Genomic DNA, 19,669 nt, shown 5'->3' with positions numbered 1-19,669 from the left:
CATTTGAAGACACTCTGAGGTGGCCCTACAGTGGAAACCCCCAAAAAGTGACCCCATTCTGGAATCTACACCCATCAAGGAATATTTCAAGATGTGTAGTGAGAACTTTGTCCTCAAAGGTAAAACATGAATTGGCTGTGAAAATGAAAAATTTTATTTTTTTCAATAAAAATGGACTTTAGCCCCAAATTTTTCCCTTTCAAACGGGGGAACTGGAGAAAATATACCCCCTAATTTTTTGCCCATTTTATCCTGATTACAGCAATACCCTATATGTGCTTGTATACTGCTATATGGGCGTACCACAGGGGTCGGAAGGAAACGAGCACCAAATGGCTTCTGGAAGGCAGATTTCACCGGAATAATTCACAGGCGCCATCTTGCAATTGAACACACCCTGAGGTAACCCTAAAAGTGACCCTATTCTGGAAACAGCGGCTCTCAAGGAATACTCCAAGGTGTGTAGTGAGCACTTTGACCCATCGAGCGTTTCACAGAATAAGGAAACGCTTGGCTGTGAAAATGAAAAATTAAAAATTTTTCCAGAAAAAGTAGCTTTACGCCCACATTTTTCACTTTCACAAGGGGTAGCAGGACAAAATGCACCCCACACTTTGTTCCCAGTACATGGCCATATTGTAAATTGGAGTGTGGTACAAGACATCTGAACTCCAATATTGTCTCATTTCATTTTTTATATTTTTTTTACAAGGCCCATATGCAGCAACAGCCCCCAAAACGTCATAATGTCTACTGCATTTACAGGGGTCTAGCATATGAGGATGTTGGGTTTTGAGAAATAAACTGCTGGGCGTACAAATTTGTTTGGGTCACGATCAAATTTATGAGATCGTCAGAGAAATAGATTTTGAAAAAATCTATTTCTGTGAAGCCTGTGCAGTCAAACTCTGGAATTTGGGGCTCATAATCCTCAGGCGGTGTGGACAATAGGGGATCACTTGGGGGGGGGGGGGGGGCTACTTCATCTCTCCTGGGGCGTCTCCTTGAGGGTCCCTCATCACCGGATTATGATGAAGTGGTTGAGTAGAGGAATGTGGCTTCCTCTTCTCCCTCACTTGCAGACTCCGTTTCAGAGGCAAGGATGGCGTATGCCTCTTCAGTGGAGTACATTCTCTGGGATGAATTGGACATTTTTATTTTTATTGGTGTATGTAAAGTGAAAAGTGTCATGCGGGTGTATGTAGTGATTTAACACGTGAGGGGGAGCTTGTAATGAATTAATTAAAATAAAACAGGGTGGATAAAAATCTATGATTTTAAAAAAAATATCTAAATCTGATTATTTTTTTTATTTTTATAAAATGCTTTTTGAGGAAAATATATTACCATCCAAAGGTTATTTCATCATGAAATAAAGATTCGTTTTTTAATTATGTAGAATAAGGCTATATATGTTAAATTTTTTGGGTAAATAAATTCCATTAATCCATTCACAATGTCATGCTCTTCCAGAGGTTTTTGTAAGATTATTGGGCAGTTTCTCTGCCTACAAGATATGATCACAGATGCTTGGGTTACTTTTGCAGTTCTCAAAACTGAATTTGACTCAGCAGAGATCACATGCCTCTTCACAGCAAAAATGTTATAACATGAACAGAGTTGAGAAAAAGACCTTTAATCTTAACTTCTACAAACCTATGAATGCAGAATCAACCTAATCAAACTAATATGAAAAGTTGTTATTCTAAAAATCTTCATCTACTTGCATATTATAAGTTATACCAGCAAGAATTTGTCTTTATGTAGAAAACTATGATTTAAATCAAGCCTTACTGACTAGTGATTTAAATCAGTTTGATTTAAATCAAATCCACCCTGAAATAAAATTTATGATAAAGAAAAAAAAGAGAAAAAGAAAAGAGAAAAAATAAGTGAAAGAATTAGATAAAAATTTAGAAAAAAAGCTCCAAAAAATTATTAAAAAAACACTAAACCTGAGCAGACGCACTCGGTAATTGACAGTACTGACCGGTGCTCAGCAGGTGCAGGACCCACGCACGCAGTGTGGGGGTTCAAAAATTCTACTAACTAAAATTGATATTTAATCAATTGAAGTTTTCTCACTTCAGCAAATAGTATTTATTATGTGGAGAAAGTTAAAGGGATTCTGTCACCAGGATTAACAATATGTAGATATTTATATGTGCCCATTAGTCTTCATGCAGTGTTTACAATGATCCCTCTGTTTATGCTCTGTGTGCCTTCTATTCTTATAAAAAGCTATCTTATTCATATGTAAATCACCTCTGTCAGGAGCCCAGCGGGTTGTCCCACGATCTCCTGGAGCCCAGCACCGCTCATCTATCCGGAGCCCAGCATCGCCTACCACTTAATTTATTCACTGCACTATCCTGACGTCATGTAATCTCTGTTCCGTACTCTCGTGCAGGCGCAGTGGACACTGTAGTCTGAGCCCATGCGGACTACTGGCACCGGCTTCAACTTGTCCACTGCTCATGCACCGGCTCCCTGCGCACCCCGATCGGACCAGAAAAGACTTTCTCTGCGCAAGTCGGTCCTAGGCGGAGGAATCTTCTGCCAGCAATTGCTCATTTTGACCGACTTGCGCAGAGAAAGTATTTTCCGGTCCGATCAAGGTGCGCAGGGAGCCGGCGCTGTGGACAAGTTGAAGGCGGTGCCAGTAGTCCGCACGGGCGCAGACTACTACGGAGCAGAGATTACATGATGTCAGGATAGTGCAGTGAATAAATTAAGTGGTAGGCGGTGCTGTGCTCCAGGAGATCGTGGGACAACCCGTTGGGCTCCTGACAGAGGTGATTTACATATGAATAAAATCGCTTTTTATAAGAATATAAGGCACACAGAGCATAAACAGAGGGATCATTGTAAACACTGCATGAAGACTAAGGCCCCTTTCACACGAGCGAGTATTCCGCGCGGATGCGATGCGGGAGGTGAACGCATTGCACCCGCACTGAATACTGACCCATTCATTTCTATGGGGCTGTGCACACGAGCGGTGATTTTCACGCATCACTTTTGCGTTGCGTGAAAATCGCAGCATGCTCCTCTTTGTGCGTTTTTCACGTAACGCAGGCCCCATAGAAATGAATGGGGTTGCGTGAAAATCGCAAGCATCCGCAAGCAAGTGCGGATGCGGTGCGATTTTCACGCACGGTTGCTAGGAGACGATCGGGATGGAGACCCGAACCTTATTATTTTCCCTTATAACATGGTTATAAGGGAAAATAATAGCATTCTGAATACAGAATGCATAGTAAAACAGGGCTGGAGGGGTTTAAAAAAAATAAAAAGTCATTTAACTCACCTTTATCCACTTGCTCGCGTAGCCGGCATCTCCGTCTGACTCTTTTACTGTATGGGACCTGTGGAGAGCATTAACTATAGTTTAAGGACCTGGGATGACGTCACTCCGGTCATCACATGGTACGTCACATGATCTTTTACCATGGTGATTCACCATGGTAAAAGATCATGTGACGTACCATGTGATGACCAGAGTGACGTCATCCCAGGTCCTTAAACTATAGTTAATGCTTTCCACAGGTCCTATACAGTAAAAGAGTCAGACGGAGATGCCGGGTATCGCGAGCAAGTGGATTAAGGTGAGTTAAATGATTTTTTATTTTTTTTTAACCCCTCCAGCCCTGTTTTACTATGCATTCTGTATTCAGAATGCAATTATTTTCCCTTATAACCATGTTATAAGGGAAAATAATACTATTTACATAACACCGATCCCAGGTTTGGGTACCAAACACGCGCGATTTTTCTCACGCGAGTGCAAAACGCATTACAATGTTTTGCACTCGCGCGGAAAAATCGCGTGTGTTCCCGCAACGCCCCCGCACATTTTCCCGCAACGCCCGTGTGAAAGGGGCCTTATGGACACACATAAATATCTACATATTGTTAATCCTGGTGACCGAATCCCTTTAATGCAAGGCACTTATTATTGTATTGATGTTATCCAGCTGGCTTGATTAATTTTTCCATCACATTATACACTACTTGTTTCCATGGTTATGACAACCCTGCAATCGGAAAAAAAAACAAAAAAAAACGGCCTATGCGCACCCCCATTGTCCAAGCCACCAGAGTGTCCTGCGCTTTTTCCTATAGTGTGCAAGCATGACCACCGCTCATGAATTGCAGGGTGGTCGTACCCATGGAAACAAGCAGTGTATAATGTGATTGAAAAATGAATGAAGTCAGCAAAGGAGGCAATATGGACAATCACAATACATTAGTAAGTGCCCTGTATTAACTTTCTCTACATGATAAATGCCATTTGCTGAAGTGAGACAACCCCTTTAACCCCTTCCGTTGCATTAGTTCTCCCCGGTCTGCAACGGCTACCCCTAAGGGGAATCAGGGCAGCCGGATAGTGTGTGCGTGGCAGCCTCTGTTCTCCTGAATGATCCGAGGCTGCTGCAGATATATTTCAGTGCTCATGCAGAGAAAAAGAAAATGGCCAATTCGCCGTTCTTGAGTTGCTTCACCTCCTCCAAAAATTTGAATAAAAAGTGATAAAGTCATACATACTCCAATGGTATAAATAAAAAGTACAGATCGCCACACAAAAAATTTGCCCTCAAACAGCTCTCTAAACAAAACTACAAAAAAAGTTATAGAGGTCAGAGTATGGCGATGAAAAGAAATACTGTAATGACCGGCGTCACGCACAGGGAGGGAAAAGGGAAAGCCCTGCCCAAGGGAGAGGGAAAGGTGGTGACCCCTGACTCACCTTGAGGCTGGCACCTGACTGCCCTGACGTCCCTAGACGGGTTCCTCACCCGTGCGGCGATCACGTGCCTAAACCCTGGCTTTCCCTACAATGAGCCCTGGATAGTGAATGGGCCGGTGGGATCGCTAGTCCGCACCACTGACACTAAGAGGGAAACACCAGGGAGAGGACAGACAATACAGACAAACACATACACCCAGGTGGGCGACCACAGCAGTCTACAAAGGTCCAACAGGGATCCGGAGGGTAGCGTTCTGGACCAACAACCAGAGAACGCTGCAACACAGCTCCAGAAGGTCAGAATGGATGTCCAGGCAGGAAGCTCTATATCTGGCAACCAGAGAAGTGTGAGAGGGGAATATAAGGAGGTTGGGAGTGCTGGACAAGGAACAGCTGAGGAGAAAGAGCTACGGATCCCTGAGTGAGCCAAAAGGGTTGCAAAGCAAACCCAGAAAGCTACCATAAGGAAACAGCCCTATCTTACATAGAGCGCGCAGCCAACCGCTGCGACTTCCTGACCCCGGGTATAACGGAGTCAGGCGTGGTTCTTGACACCCTCGTGACAAATACTTTTTTCCATGGTTTTCAGATTTTTTCAGTATTAAAGCAATAAAGCTATACAATTGTGATATCACTAGAATAATACTGACCTGGAGAATGAAGTCAGCTGGTTAATTTTACAACCTAGAGAACATCTTAAAAACAAAACCCAAATAATTGTGTTTTTTTTTCCAATTCCACTCTATTTGGAATTTTTTTTCCAGTCCCCACAACATCGTATGCGATATTAAATGGTGCTATTAGAAAGTACAACTTGTCCCAGAAAAAACAAGTACTTGAATGGAAAAATACATTTTTATCCTCAAAGGCAGGAAGTGAAAATCTAAAAAGAAAAACTGAAAAACCATCCAGGGGTGAAGGGGTTCATATTGTCAGTCAGGTATTTGTTGGGACTCTAGTGAGTGTTTCATGAACAGTGTCCAAAATATTTTTCATCAAACCTCAGCTCAGACCCCCAATGTTAATTAGATCCCAGATTAGACCCCCCCCCCCATGCCATCCCCAGTCAGACCTCCCAGGAGAAGACCAGGGAGTGGTGCGTACAGAGCCAGCACAAAGCACAATGTATTCACTGTTCCCTGGTCCTGTATTACTAATGAGCACTTCTATAATGTAAGTAATCATTCGGATTTGACCCATGAGACATACTAACATCCCTCCCCCTTCCTTTTTGGCGGGAAAAAGTGGCTCTTATAGGGTGAAAAATACAGTAGATCTGAGTTCGGTTAAATAACTTTATTTTTATTTTTTTCAGTCACTGCTGCTAAAGTTATCGACAAATTTGATGAAGGTGGAATTGATGATGATGATGATGCAACACAAGGAAACCTAAAGAGAAACACAGTGACCTACTTATCTGATACAGATAAAAAGTACTTGGGGAAAGCTACATCTCGAAAAGATTTAAAAGCAGAATTGGGAGAGGAGTCGTTCTCAGAAAATTCTGGTGAGTTTTAATTTATTTCAATACTGCTGTTTGCTTAGTTATAGTTATATTTTAAAGTATCCCGGTTTAAATTATTACATTTATTTCTTTAGAAAATAGGATGTCGATCAGCCCTATTAAACCAGACATACTACCTGAGCCCCATCATGCTGATTAAAACGATTAGGGATGTCCCGATACCATTTTTTTAAGACTGAGTACGAGTACCGATACTTTTATTTAAGTACTCACCGATACCAATTACCGATACTAATTTTAACAATAAAATACACACACATGTATTTTCTGACCACTGACCAACCAAAAGGCCCAAAAACAGAACTATAACATTCCAAGGAGACATTACACTGTATGGGGGCAGCCACAAGGAGACATTATACTGTATGGGGGCAGCCACAAGGAGACATTATACTGTATGGGGCAGCCACAAGGAGACATTATACTGTATGGGGGCAGCCACAAGGAGACATTATACTGTATGGGGGCAGCCACAAGGAGACATTATACTGTATGGGGGCAGCCACAAGGAGACATTATACTGTATGGGGGCAGCCACAAGCAGACGTTATACTGTATGGGGCAGCCACAAGGAGAGGTTATACTGTATGGGGGGCAGCCACAAGGAGACGTTATACTGTATGGGGCAGCCACAAGGAGAGGTTATACTGTATGGGGGGCAGCCACAAGGAGACATTATACTGTATGGGGCGGCCACAAGGAGACGTTATACTGTATGGGGGCCACAAGGAGAGGTTATAATGTATGGGGGCAGCCACAAGGAGAGGTTATACTGTATGGGGGGCAGCCACAAGGAGACGTTATACTGTATGGGGGCAGCCACAAGGAGACGTTATACTGTATGGGGGCAGCCACAAGGAGACGTTACACTGTATGGGGCGGCCACAAGGAGACATTATACTGTATGGGGCGGCCACAAGGAGACATTATACTGTATGGGGGCGGCCACAAGGAGACGTTACACTGTATGGGGCGGCCACAAGGAGACGTTACACTGTATGGGGACTGCCACAAGGAGAGGTTATACTGTATGGGGGGCAGCCACAAGGAGACGTTATACTGTATGGGGGCAGCTACAAGAAGACGTTATACTGTATGGGGCAGCTACAAGGAGACGTTATACTGTATGGGGGCAGCCACAAGGAGACGTTACACTGTATGGGGGCAGCTACAAGGAGACGTTACACTGTATGGGGGCAGCCACAAGGAGACGTTATACTGTATGGGGGCAGCCACAAGGAGACGTTATACTGTATGGGGCGCCCACAAGGAGACGTTACACTGTATGGGGCGGCCACAAGGAGACGTTACACTGTATGGGGCGGCCACAAGGAGACGTTACACTGTATGGGGCGGCCACAAGGAGACGTTACACTGTATGGGGCGGCCACAAGGAGACGTTACACTGTATGGGGGCAGCCACAAGGAGACGTTACACTGTATGGGGCGGCCACAAGGAGACATTATACTGTATGGGGGCGGCCACAAGGAGACGTTACACTGTATGGGGCGGCCACAAGGAGACGTTACACTGTATGGGGACAGCCACAAGGAGACGTTATACTGTATGGGGGCGGCCACAAGGAGACGTTATACTGTATGGGGGCAGCCACAAGGAGGCGTTACACTGTATGGGGCAGCCACAAGGAGGCGTTACACTGTATGGGACGGCCACAAGGAGACGCTACTGTAAGGAGTCAGGAAAACAATTTTTGAAGCCCCCCTCCTCAGTATAATAGTCTTGTGGCCATCATACAGTAATGTATATTTCTTCTTGCCCTAATGCCTGCTTTTAGAGATCAATGTGCAGCTTGCAAGCAGGAAGGGAGGGACCAGGGCCATAGAAGACAGACACTATCACCTTTAGAGGGACTCGCTCCTGGCAAACACAGCTCTGCTGCAGTGAATGCAGTGGAGCAGACTGTGATGTAATTATAGTTATTGCAGGGACTCAGAGAATCGTCTGAGAGTTTATTAGTTAAAAGAATCGAATGAGTCGGAGACTGTGTCACCGAGTCCCTGCCAGACTTCCTGCTCTGCTACATGCACCCTGTACACACCCAGCTCCACTACATGCTATGCTAATAATGCCCCCCACCCTTCCCCCGGACGGACTTACAGGGAGCCGCAGAGCAGGAAGCCTGGCAGGGACCCGGTGACACGGTCTGTGACTCATTGGATTCTTTTAACTAATAAACTGTCAGACGATTCTCTGAGTCCCTGCACTACGCTCCCTGTGCTGTGAGTCTCTGATTGGTTGGAGGGCGGGGCGGAGCTAGCTTCCACTGTCGGCTCCTATTACACAGTGCCTGCTGCTGCCCTCTGAAGCTGTTAGCTGTGCGAGGTGCAGGGGCAGGCTGCGGACTGACACAGACACATAGAAGCGGCGCACAGGTATCGGCAGTGGTATCGGGGACATTTGCACGAGTACATGTACTCGTGCAAATGCCCGGTATCGGTCCCGATACCGATACTGGTATCGGTATCGGGACATCCCTAAAAACGATACCTTTCTTTTGTCTGTACGATAAATAGCTGTGGAGAGATCTGCATTTTCTTGTAAATTTTGTTTTTTATTAGTTTTAACAAAGAAAAATAAAACTTTTATTAACAGTGCACATGGTTCCGTTCACTAATTACAATCAAAGCAATATAATAGCAGTAATCAATCAAGAAGAAAGCATTATTGATATGAAAGTAATAAATATTTCAAATAAAGAAAAAAATGCACTGGGGTAATAATTCTAATGAATATACTATGAATAAGCACATATACTCAATCTAATATTAAGGTACATTATGGCTGAGAAGCTTAACATTTTCTATTCATTTTCAATTCGGGCACCAAGAGGCGGGGCTGAATTGTCTAAACATTGCTATGTACCACCCCCCTGTGCTCTGAACACGCCCCATCCCATTGATTGACAGGGCTAGACCTCAGGCTGAGGGTAGAGCCCTGTCCAAGAGCTGTGTGCTAGTAATATCATAGCACCACGTTTTTTTTTTTTTCTATGCTTATACAGTATCTCACAAGTCAGTACACCCCTAGCTTTTTTGTAAATATTGTATTACATCGTTTAATGGGACAACACTAAAGATATGACACTTTGATACAATGTAAATAAGTCATTGTACAGCTTGTATAACAGTGTAAATTTAGTGAGCCCTCAAAATAACTTAACACACTGCCATTAATGTTTAAACTGCTGGCAATAAAAGTGAGTATACCCCTAAGTGAAAATGACCAAATTGTGCCCACGTAGTCATTCCTTCCCCCCGGTATAATGTGACTTGTTAGTGTTACAAGGTGTTAGGTGTAAATGAGGAGCAGGTATGTTAAATTTGGTGTTCTCCCTATCACACACTCTTATATTGGTCACTGGAAGTTCAACATGGCATCTCATGGCAAAGAACTCTCTGAGGATCTGAAAAAAAGAATTGTTGCTCTACATAAAGATGGACTAGGCTATAAGAAGATTGCCAATACCCTGAAACTGAGCTGCAGCACCATACAGTGGTTTAACAAGACCGGTTCCACTCAGAACAGGCCTCACCATGGTCGACCAAGGAAGTTGAGAGCACTTGCTCGGCGTCATATCCCTAGGTTGTCTTTTTAAAATAGACGTATGAGTGCTGCCAGCATTGCTGCAGAGGTTAAAGGGGTGGGGGATTAGCCTGTCAGTGCTCAGACCATATGCCACACAACATCAAATTGTGTGGAAGCCTCTTCAAAAGATGATTAACAAGAAAGCCCACAAACTGTTTGTTGAAGACTAAGCAGACTAAAGACATGGATTACTGGAATCATGTCCTGTGGTCTGATAAGACCAAGAAAAACCTATTTGGTTCAGATGGTGTCAAGCCTGTATGGCGGCAACCAGGTGAGGAGTACAAAGACAAGTCTCTCCTATAGTCAAGCATGCTGGTGGGAGGGTCATGGTTTGGGGCTGCATGTGCTGCCGGCTGTGTGGAGCTTCAGTTCATTGAGGAAACCATGAATGCCAACATGTACTGTGACATACTGAAGCAGGGCATGATCCCCCTCCCTTCGGAAACTGGGCCGCTGGGCAGTATTCCAACATAATAACGACACCAAACACGCCTACAAGATGACCACTGCCTTGCTAAAGAAAAGGTGCTGGACTGGCCAAGCATGTCTCTGGACCTAACCCCTATTGAGCATCTGTGGGGTATCCTCAAACTGAAGGTGCAAGGTTTCTAACACCCACCAGCTCCATGATGTCGTAATGGAGGAGTGGCAACCTGTGAAGCTCTAGTGAACTCCATGACCAAGAGAGTTAAGGCAGTGCTGGAAAATAATGGTGGCCACACAAAATATTGACACTTGGCACAATTTGGCCATTTTCACTTAGTGGGTACACCTTTTGTTGCCAGCGGTTTAGACATTAATGGCTGTGTGTTGAGTTATTTTGAGAGCACAGCCAATTTACACTGTTATACAGGCTGCACACTGACTACATTGTATCAAATTGTCATATCTTCAGTGTTGTCCCATTAAAAGATATTATAAAATATTTCCAAAAATGGGGGGTGTGCTCACTTTTGTGAGATACTGTAAGCTGACACATATTACTGGTAAGCAGAAAAATTATTAAATGAAGAAAAGGATCCAGCACCAGTTGTGAAAGTTTTCCGGTCCAGGTCTTTATTTCACCAAAAGCGACATATACAAGTACAGTGGCACCTTCTCCCACTCTTCCCCGATTTACACGTTTCGAACACTTCTGTTCTTAATCCTAATCCAGTGTGTCTGTTCCGCCATAGACTTAAATAGGCTCAACCCCCATCCACCCCGAGGGGAGGAGGGGGCCGGACCTAATCATTAGCGCATCAGACACCTGTTCAAACAAACACACCCGTGACATGTGAAAATAGTCTATAAAACCATATGTAGGCGAGTTTCAGCACTGATAAGAATAAGATGTATATCATATATGAGAAGCATGTGACATGCACTTGCATATAAATTCCTCCGCACATCGTATCAGATTCCAATATATATCGCAGGTGTCATCTGTGCGGGCCATTCACATGTAACTCACAAAAGAAAAAAAAAGAAAAATGGCATGGTGCGAACATAGTTCAGAAAACTGTCCTTCATAGGTCTAGTTTTCTTCTGCACATGCCTCAGTGCAAAACAAACTCGACTATGTAACATGATGGTCATACAATAAAAACAAATCCAGAATGCCCACAAACTGTCTCCTGAGACTCTGTGCTTTCCAATTGGAGATCTCCGAGACAGAGCAAGGACTTGAATGGAAAATTGGCATAGATATTTGTAGTTATTACATCCCTGTCTGTGTCAGGATCTCCAAGTGGCACAGATGATGCAATAAAAAAGATCATTGAAAAGTGCCTCCCAATCTTGTAAGAGGATGATATACTCCGCAAAGATTTGAAAGATGGATGTCAGATTGTGTCCAGAAGACCCAACACCCTGGGCACAACACTCTCACCATCTATGTATACACTCACCTAAAGAATTTTTAGGAACACCTGTTCTATTTCTCATTAATGCAATTATCTAGTCAACCAATCACATGGCAGTTGCTTCAATGCATTTAGGGGTGTGGTCCTGGTCAAGACAATCTCCTGAACTCCAAACTGAATGTCAGAATGGGAAAGAAAGGAGATTTAAGCAATTTTGAGCGTGGCATGGTTGTTGGTGCCAGACGGGCCGGTCTGAGTATTTCACAATCTGCTCAGTTACTGGGATTTTCACGCACAACCATTTCTAGGTTTACAAAGAATGGTGTGAAAAGGGAAAAACATCCAGTATGCGGCAGTCCTGTGGGCAAAAATACCTTGTGGATGCTAGAGGTCAGAGGAGAATGGGCCGACTGATTCAAGCTGATAGAAGAGCAACGTTGACTGAAATAACCACTCGTTACAACCGAGGTATGCAGCAAAGCATTTGTGAAGCCACAAAACGCACAACCTTGAGGCGGATGGGCTACAACAGCAGAAGACCCCACCGGGTACCACTCATCTCCACTACAAATAGGAAAAAGAGGCTACAATTTGCACGAGCTCACCAAAATTGGACTGTTGAAGACTGGAAAAATGTTGCCTGGTCTGATGAGTCTCGATTTCTGTTGAGACATTCAAATGGTAGAGTCCGAATTTGGCGTAAACAGAATGAGAACATGTATCCATCCTCTGATTGTTACTTCCAGCAGGATAATGCACCATGTCACAAAGCTCGAATCATTTCAAATTGGTTTCTTGAACATGACAATGAGTTCACTGTACTAAAATGGCCCCCACAGTCACCAGATCTCAACCCAATAGAGCATCTTTGGGATGTGGTGGAACGGGAGCTTCGTGCCCTGGATGTGCATCCCTCAAATCTCCATCAACTGCAAGATGCTATCCTATCAATATGGGCCAACATTTCTAAAGAATGCTATCAGCACCTTGTTGAATTAATGCCACGTAGAATTAAGGCAGTTCTGAAGGCAAAAGGGGGTCCAACACCGTATTAGTATGGTGTTCCTAATAATTCTTTAGGTGAGTGTATATCAGCACAAAAACAAACCCCACCAACCTGGCTAAAATATACAGGTTTTTCAAAATGCGGGAGTCATCCTTGCAAAACATATAAAGTAGCGTGTACAACAAAAGAATTTCACAACACAATACATTCTGAAATTCTATATCAATTGTACCACTACGGGAGTAATTTACATCATCTCGTGCACACTGTGCGATTTGATGTATGTAGGCAGCACTAGTAGAAAATACAAAGAGAGATTGCGGAAACATTTAAATTCTATCTCCAACCCCACAACTACTGGAGTATCTAATGCAGCAAACCATTTTATTAACATACATAACCGCAGTCTCAATGGCTTTAGTACATTTGCTTTCGAAAGAGTCACAGTCCCCATGAGGGGAGATCTCAAACAAAAGCTTCTTTTACGTGAAGCCTTCTGGATTTGGAGACTTAATACTCGATACCCACAAGGTCTAAACATGAGAAAAGAACTGATGTACTTATATTGAGTGAATTTATATATATGGATAGCAATGAAGCCTTTTTGCATGGTTTTTATACCTGCTTTTACACACATATATTTGTTTTTATTGTATGACCATCATGTTACATAGTCGAGTTTGTTTTGCACTGAGGCATGTGCAGAAGAAAACTAGACCTTATGAAGGACAGTTTTCTGAACTATGTTCGCACCATGCCATTTTTCTTTTTTTTTCTTTTGTGAGTTACACGTGAATGGCCCGCACAGATGACACCTGCGATATACACTGCTCAAAAAAATAAAGGGAACACAAAAATAACACATCCTAGATCTGAGTTAATTAAATATTCTTCTGAAATACTTTGTTCTTTACATAGTTGAATGTGCTGACGACAAAATCACACAAAAATTAAAAAATGGAAATCAAATTTTTCAACCCATGGAGGTCTGGATTTGGAGTCACACTCAAAATGAAAGTGGAAAAACACACTACAGGCTGATCCAACTTTGATGTAATGTCCTTAAAACAAGTCAAAATGAGGCTCAGTTGTGTGTGTGGCCTCCACGTGCCTGTATGACCTCCCTACAACGCCTGTGCATGCTCCTGATGAGGTGGCGGACGGTCTCCTGAGGGATATCCTCCCAGACCTGGACTAAAGCATCTGCCAACTCCTGGACAGTCTGTGGTGCAACGTGACGTTGGTGGATAGAGCGAGATATGATGTCCCAGATGTGCTCAATTGGATTCAGGTCTGGGGAACGGGCGGGCCAGTCCATAGCATCAATGCCTTAGTCTTGCAGGAACTGCTGACACACTCCAGCCACATGAGGTCTAGCATTGTCTTGCATTAGGAGGAACCCAGGGCCAACCGCACCAGCATATGGTCTCACAAAGGGTCTGAGGATCTCATCTCGGTACCTAATGGCAGTCAGGCTACCTCTGGCGAGCACATGGAGGGCTGTGCGGCCCTCCAAAGAAATGCCACCCCACACCATTACTGACCCAATGCCAAACCGGTCATGCTGGAGGATGTTGCAGGCAGCAGAACGTTCTCCACGGCGTCTCCAGACTCTGTCACATGTGCTCAGTGTGAACCTGCTTTCATCTGTGAAGAGCACAGGGTGCCAGTGGCGAATTTGCCAATCTTGGTGTTCTCTGGCAAATGCCAAACGTCCTGCACGGTTTTGGGCTGTAAGCACAACCCCCACCTGTGGACATCGGGCCCTCATATCACCCTCATGGAGTCTGTTTCCGACCGTTTGAGCAGACACATGCACATTTGTGGCCTGCTGGAGGTCATTTTGCAGGGCTCTGGCAGTGCTCCTCCTGTTCCTTCTTGCACAAAGGCGGAGGTAGCGGTCCTGCTGCTGGGTTGCTGCCCTCCTACGGCCTCCTCCACGTCTCCTGATGTACTGGCCTGTCTCCTGGTAGCGCCTCCATGCTCTGGACACTACGCTGACAGACACGGCAAACCTTCTTGCCACAGCTCGCATTGATGTGCCATCCTGGATAAGCTGCACTACCTGAGCCACTTGTGTGGGTTGTAGACTCCGTCTCATGCTACCACTAGAGTGAAAGCACCGCCAGCATTCAAAAGTGACCAAAACATCAGCCAGGAAGCATAGGAACTGAGAAGTGATCTGTGGTTACCACCTGCAGAACCACTTCTTTATTGGGGGTGTCTTGCTAATTGCCTATAATTTCCACCTGTTGTCTATCCCATTTGCACAACAGCATGTGAAATTGATTGTAACTCAGTGTTGCTTCCTAAGTGGACAGTTTGATTTCACAGAAGTGTGATTGACTTGGAGTTACATTGTGTTGTTTAAGTGTTCCCTTTATTTTTTTGAGCAGTGTATATTGGAATCTGATATGATGTGCGGAGGAATTTATATGCAAGGGCATGTCACATGCTTCTCATATATGATATAAATCTTATTCTGATCAGTGCTGAAACTCGCCTACATATGGTTTTATAGACTATTTTCACATGTCACGGGTGTGTTTGTTTGAACAGGTGTCTGATGCGTTAATGATTAGCTCCGGCCCCCTCCTCCCCTCGGGGTGGATGGGGGTTGAGCCTATTTAAATCTATGGCGGAACAGACACACTGGATTAGGATTAAGAACAGAAGTGTTCGAAACTTTTAAATCGGGGAAGAGTGGGAGAAGGTGCCACTGTACTTGTATATGTCGCTTTTGGTGAAATAAAGACCTGGACCGAAAAAACTTTCACAACTGGTGCTGGATCCTTTTCTTACTGCATATGAACACATATTACTGGTGTCTGTATAATCGTATATTGTGCCTGTGAAATGAATACCGCAATGATATGTAGATTAGCTTTCTGAGAAGATCTGTGTGGTGAAGCTATAGTACATACACATATATACAGTAGATATGTATAACCCAGGACACAGCTCTGCCCTCAGCCTGATGTCTTGCCCTGTCAATCAAGGGGAGTGGGGATGTGTGCAGAGCACAGGGGGTGTTACATAGCAGTGCTCAGATGATTCAGCCGCGCCTCCTGGTGCTCCAACTGCACGTTTGCATATGAATAAAAACAGATTTCTCTGTGTAGCTGTTTAACATACAGACAAAAGAAATGTATAGTTTTAATCAGCATGATGAGCCCTACCAGGCAGTCTGTATGGTTTAATAGGGTTGAGCCTAGTGACAGAGACTCTTTAAAATGTAGCTTTCAGACGTTTATTATACAGTGGGGAAAATAAGTATTTGATACACTGGCGATTTTGCAGGTTTTCCCACCTACAAATAATGGAGAGATCTGTAATTTTTATCATAGGTACACTTCAACTGTGAGAGGCAATCTTAATAAAAATCAAAACAAAAAAAAAAACATGATTTTTAAATAATTAATTTGCATTTTATTGCAGGAAATAAGTATTTGATACAATAGAAAAACAGAAATTAATATTTGGTATAGAAACCTTTTGTTTGCAATTACACACCTACCAACCAGCAAGAATTGTGGCTCTCACAGACCTGTTACTTTTTCTTAAGAAGCCCTCCTACTCTGCACTCATTACCTGTATTAATTGCACTTGTTTGAACTCATTACCTTTATAAAAGACACCTGTCCACACACTTAGCACAAGCACGCATTGTCTTCTCCCCCCCCCCCCCCTTTCAGGATGCCAGAGCACCAGCGGTGCAGTGTCAGCTGACAACATACAGCGGGAACTCTGCTTAAAACAGCTGTTTAACCCCTTCCATGCCGCCGTCTGGAAGGGGCTAACTATCGGCCCGATGCTTGAAGGGTTTATGTCCATCCCTATCCCCCTTTATAAAACAGACATTTTTTGGGTTACATTGCCTTACAAAAAGCGTAATATATAATATACTAGCAGAAGGACCCGGCTTTGCATGGGAATATTTCATTTAATGTTTGTTGTTAAAAGATATCGACAGTATCCCCCATAACAGTGACCACAACCCCTCACCCCTTAACACGGACCCACCTCACAGTGCTCTGCCTCTTTAAAATGGGACCTCCACAGCAGCCCATCCCCTTTTTGACCTTCATAGCAGCCCGTCTCTTTAACAGTGAGTTTCACAGCAACCCACTCCCTTGACATTAACCCCCTCAGGGGCCCACCCCCTTAACAGTGACCTATACAGCACCTCGCCCCTTAACACAGACCTCCATAGGGTTCCGTCCCCTTGTCTGTGACCTCCACTGTTCCCTGCCCCCTTAACAGAGACCTTCACAGCACCCGTCCCTTTAACAGTGACTGCCACAGTATCCTGCCCCCTTAACAGTAACATCCACAGTGCCTGCCCCTCTAACAGTGAGCTCCACAGCAGCTGCTTCTTTAATAGTGGCCCCTGCCCTCTTAACAGTGGCCTTCACATCGCCCTGCCCCTTTAAGGATAGGGCTACATGACGACATATCGCGCAACATTTTGTCGTACCAATGTCGCAGGACGATGGATGCATGTAGCAATGTAGTTGTGCCCTATGTGTCGTGCAACTTATTGTCGTTGTGTAGCCCTAGTCTAAAGCTGACCTACAGAAGTAAAGAAAAATGGCTGGGTTGTTATGGAAACCTGGAGTAAGACTGTGTGTATGTGGAGACTAAGGGCCTGCAAGCTTCTATTAGCTGATAAGGGACATGTGACCTTGTGTATGGCAGTTGGGATATGAGTGAAAGACTTGCAGGCTTCTATTTGCTAATGCAGGTCATTTTTTGGGAATATATCAGGAACAGTACAGTCGTGGCCAAAAGTTTTGAGAATTACATAAATATTGGAAATTGGGAAAGTTGCTGCTTAAATTTTTATAATGGCAATTTGCAGATACTCCAGAATGTTATGAAGAGTGATCAGATGAATTGCATAGTCCTTCTTTGCCATGAAAATTAACTTAATCCCAAACAAAACTTTCCACTGCATTTCATTGCTGTCATTAAAGGACCTGCTGAGATCATTTCAGTAATCGTCTTGTTAACTCAGGTGAGAATGTTGACGAGCACAAGGCTGGAGATCATTATGTCAGGCTGATTAGGTAAAATGGCAGACTTGACATGTTAAAAGGAGGGTGATGCTTGAAATCATTGTTCTTCCATTGTTAACCATGGTGACCTGCAAAGAAACGCGTGCAGCCATCATTGCGTTGCATAAAAAGGGTTTCACTTGCAAGGATATTGTGGCTACTAAGATTGCACCTCAATCAACAATTTATAGGATCATCATGAACTTCAAGGAAAGAGGTTCAATTCTTGTTAAGAAGGCTTCAGGGCGTCCAAGAAAGTCCAGCAAGCGCCAGGATCGTCTCCTAAAGAGGATTCAGCTGCGGGATCGGAGTACCACCAGTGCAGAGCTTGCTCAGGAATGGCAGCAGGCCGGTGTGAGCGCATCTGCACTCACAGTGAGGCAAAAACTTTTGGAAGATGGCCTGGTGTCAAGAAGGGCAGCAAAGAAGCCACTTCTCTCCAAAAAAATATCAGCGACAGATTGATATTCTGCAGAAAATATGGTGAATGGACTGCTGAGAACTGGGGCAAAGTAATATTCTCCGATGAAGCCTCTTTCCGATTGTTTGGGGCATCAGGAAAAAGGCTTGTCCGGAGAAGAAAAGGTGAGCGCTACCATCAGTCCTGTGTCATGCCAACAGTAAAGCATCCTGAGACCATTCATGTGTGGGGTTGCTTCTCATCCAAGGGAGTGGGCTCACTCACAATTTTGCCCAAAAACACAGCCATGGATAAAGAATGGTACCAAAACACCCTCCAACAGCAACTGTTTCCAACAATCCAACAACAGTTTGGTGAAGAACAATGCATTTTCCAGCACGATGGAGCACTGGCACAGGCAAAAGTGATAACGAAGTGGCTCGGGGACCAAAATGTTGACATTTTGGGTCCATGGCCTGGAAACTCCCAGATCTTAATCCCATTGAGAACTTGTGGTCAATCCTCAAGAGGCGGGTGGACAAACAAAAACCCACTAATTCTGACAAACTCCAAAAAGTGATTATGAAAGAATGGGTTGCTATCAGTCAGGAATTGGCCCAGAAGTTGATTGAGAGCATGCCCAGTCGAATTGCAGAGGTCCTGAAAAAGAAGGGCCAACACTGCAAATACTGACTCTTTGCATAAATGTTATGTAATTGTCGATAAAAGCCTTTGAAACGTATGAAGTGCGTGTAATTATATTTCACTACATCACAGAAACAACTGAAACAAAGATCTAAAAGCAGTTTAGCAGCAAACTTTGTGAAAACTAATATTTGTGTCATTCTCAAAACTTTTGTCCACGACTGTATGTCCTAGAGAGCTGAGACTGGCAGAAGGACCTGGCTTAGCACGGGTATATTTAATCTATTTAATTTAATGTTTGTGTGTCATTAAGATATTGACGGTATCCACCATAACAGTAACCTCTACAGTACCCCACCCCCTTAAGAGTGAACCCCACAGTGCCCCGCCTCCTTAAAATGGGACCTTCACAGCAGCCTTCCCCTTTAACAGTGAGTTTCACAGCATACCACCCTCTTGACAGTGACCTCTACAGCGGCCTGCCCACTTAACAGTGGCCTTTATAGCAATCTGCCCCTTAACACTGACCTCCATAGCGGACCATCCCCTTAACTGTGATCTCCACAGCAACCTGCCCCTAGGCTGGCCAGAGGTCCAATTTTATGCCGGACAGTCTGGCATTCAGACTCGCTGTCCTCCGTCTGGCACTGTGCTGTCTGAGTGTGAGCTGCAGAAAGAAAGTCACCTCCCACCCCTGCAGCTGACAGAAGCTGATTTTTAACTTCATTTCTTCAATCCCTGTCAGCAGAGGAGTGGAATGGGGCACTATGAAGGTCATTGTTAAAGGGGCGGGCACTGTGGAGGCCATTGTTATGGGGGAAACTGTCAATAT

At 44.1% G+C, this 19,669-nt stretch overlaps 1 protein-coding gene across 1 annotated transcript in view; it reads left to right on the top strand.

The window, feature by feature from the left end:
• The window catches only part of AATF (apoptosis antagonizing transcription factor), a 309,381-nt gene that overhangs the window by 37,342 nt on the left and 252,370 nt on the right, over positions 1–19,669 (top strand). Inside the window, exon 2 of the mRNA XM_040424193.1 lies at positions 6,066–6,257. Within this exon, the coding sequence (XP_040280127.1) occupies positions 6,066–6,257 (192 nt within the window). The remainder of the gene's footprint in view (positions 1–6,065; positions 6,258–19,669) is intronic.

Source organism: Bufo bufo, chromosome 3 (assembly GCF_905171765.1).
Source record: "Bufo bufo chromosome 3, aBufBuf1.1, whole genome shotgun sequence".
Classification (NCBI taxonomy): Eukaryota; Metazoa; Chordata; class Amphibia; order Anura; family Bufonidae; genus Bufo; species Bufo bufo.
The sequence above is the reverse complement of the archived record's forward strand: the minus strand, read 5'-3'. Positions and strand labels throughout refer to the sequence as shown.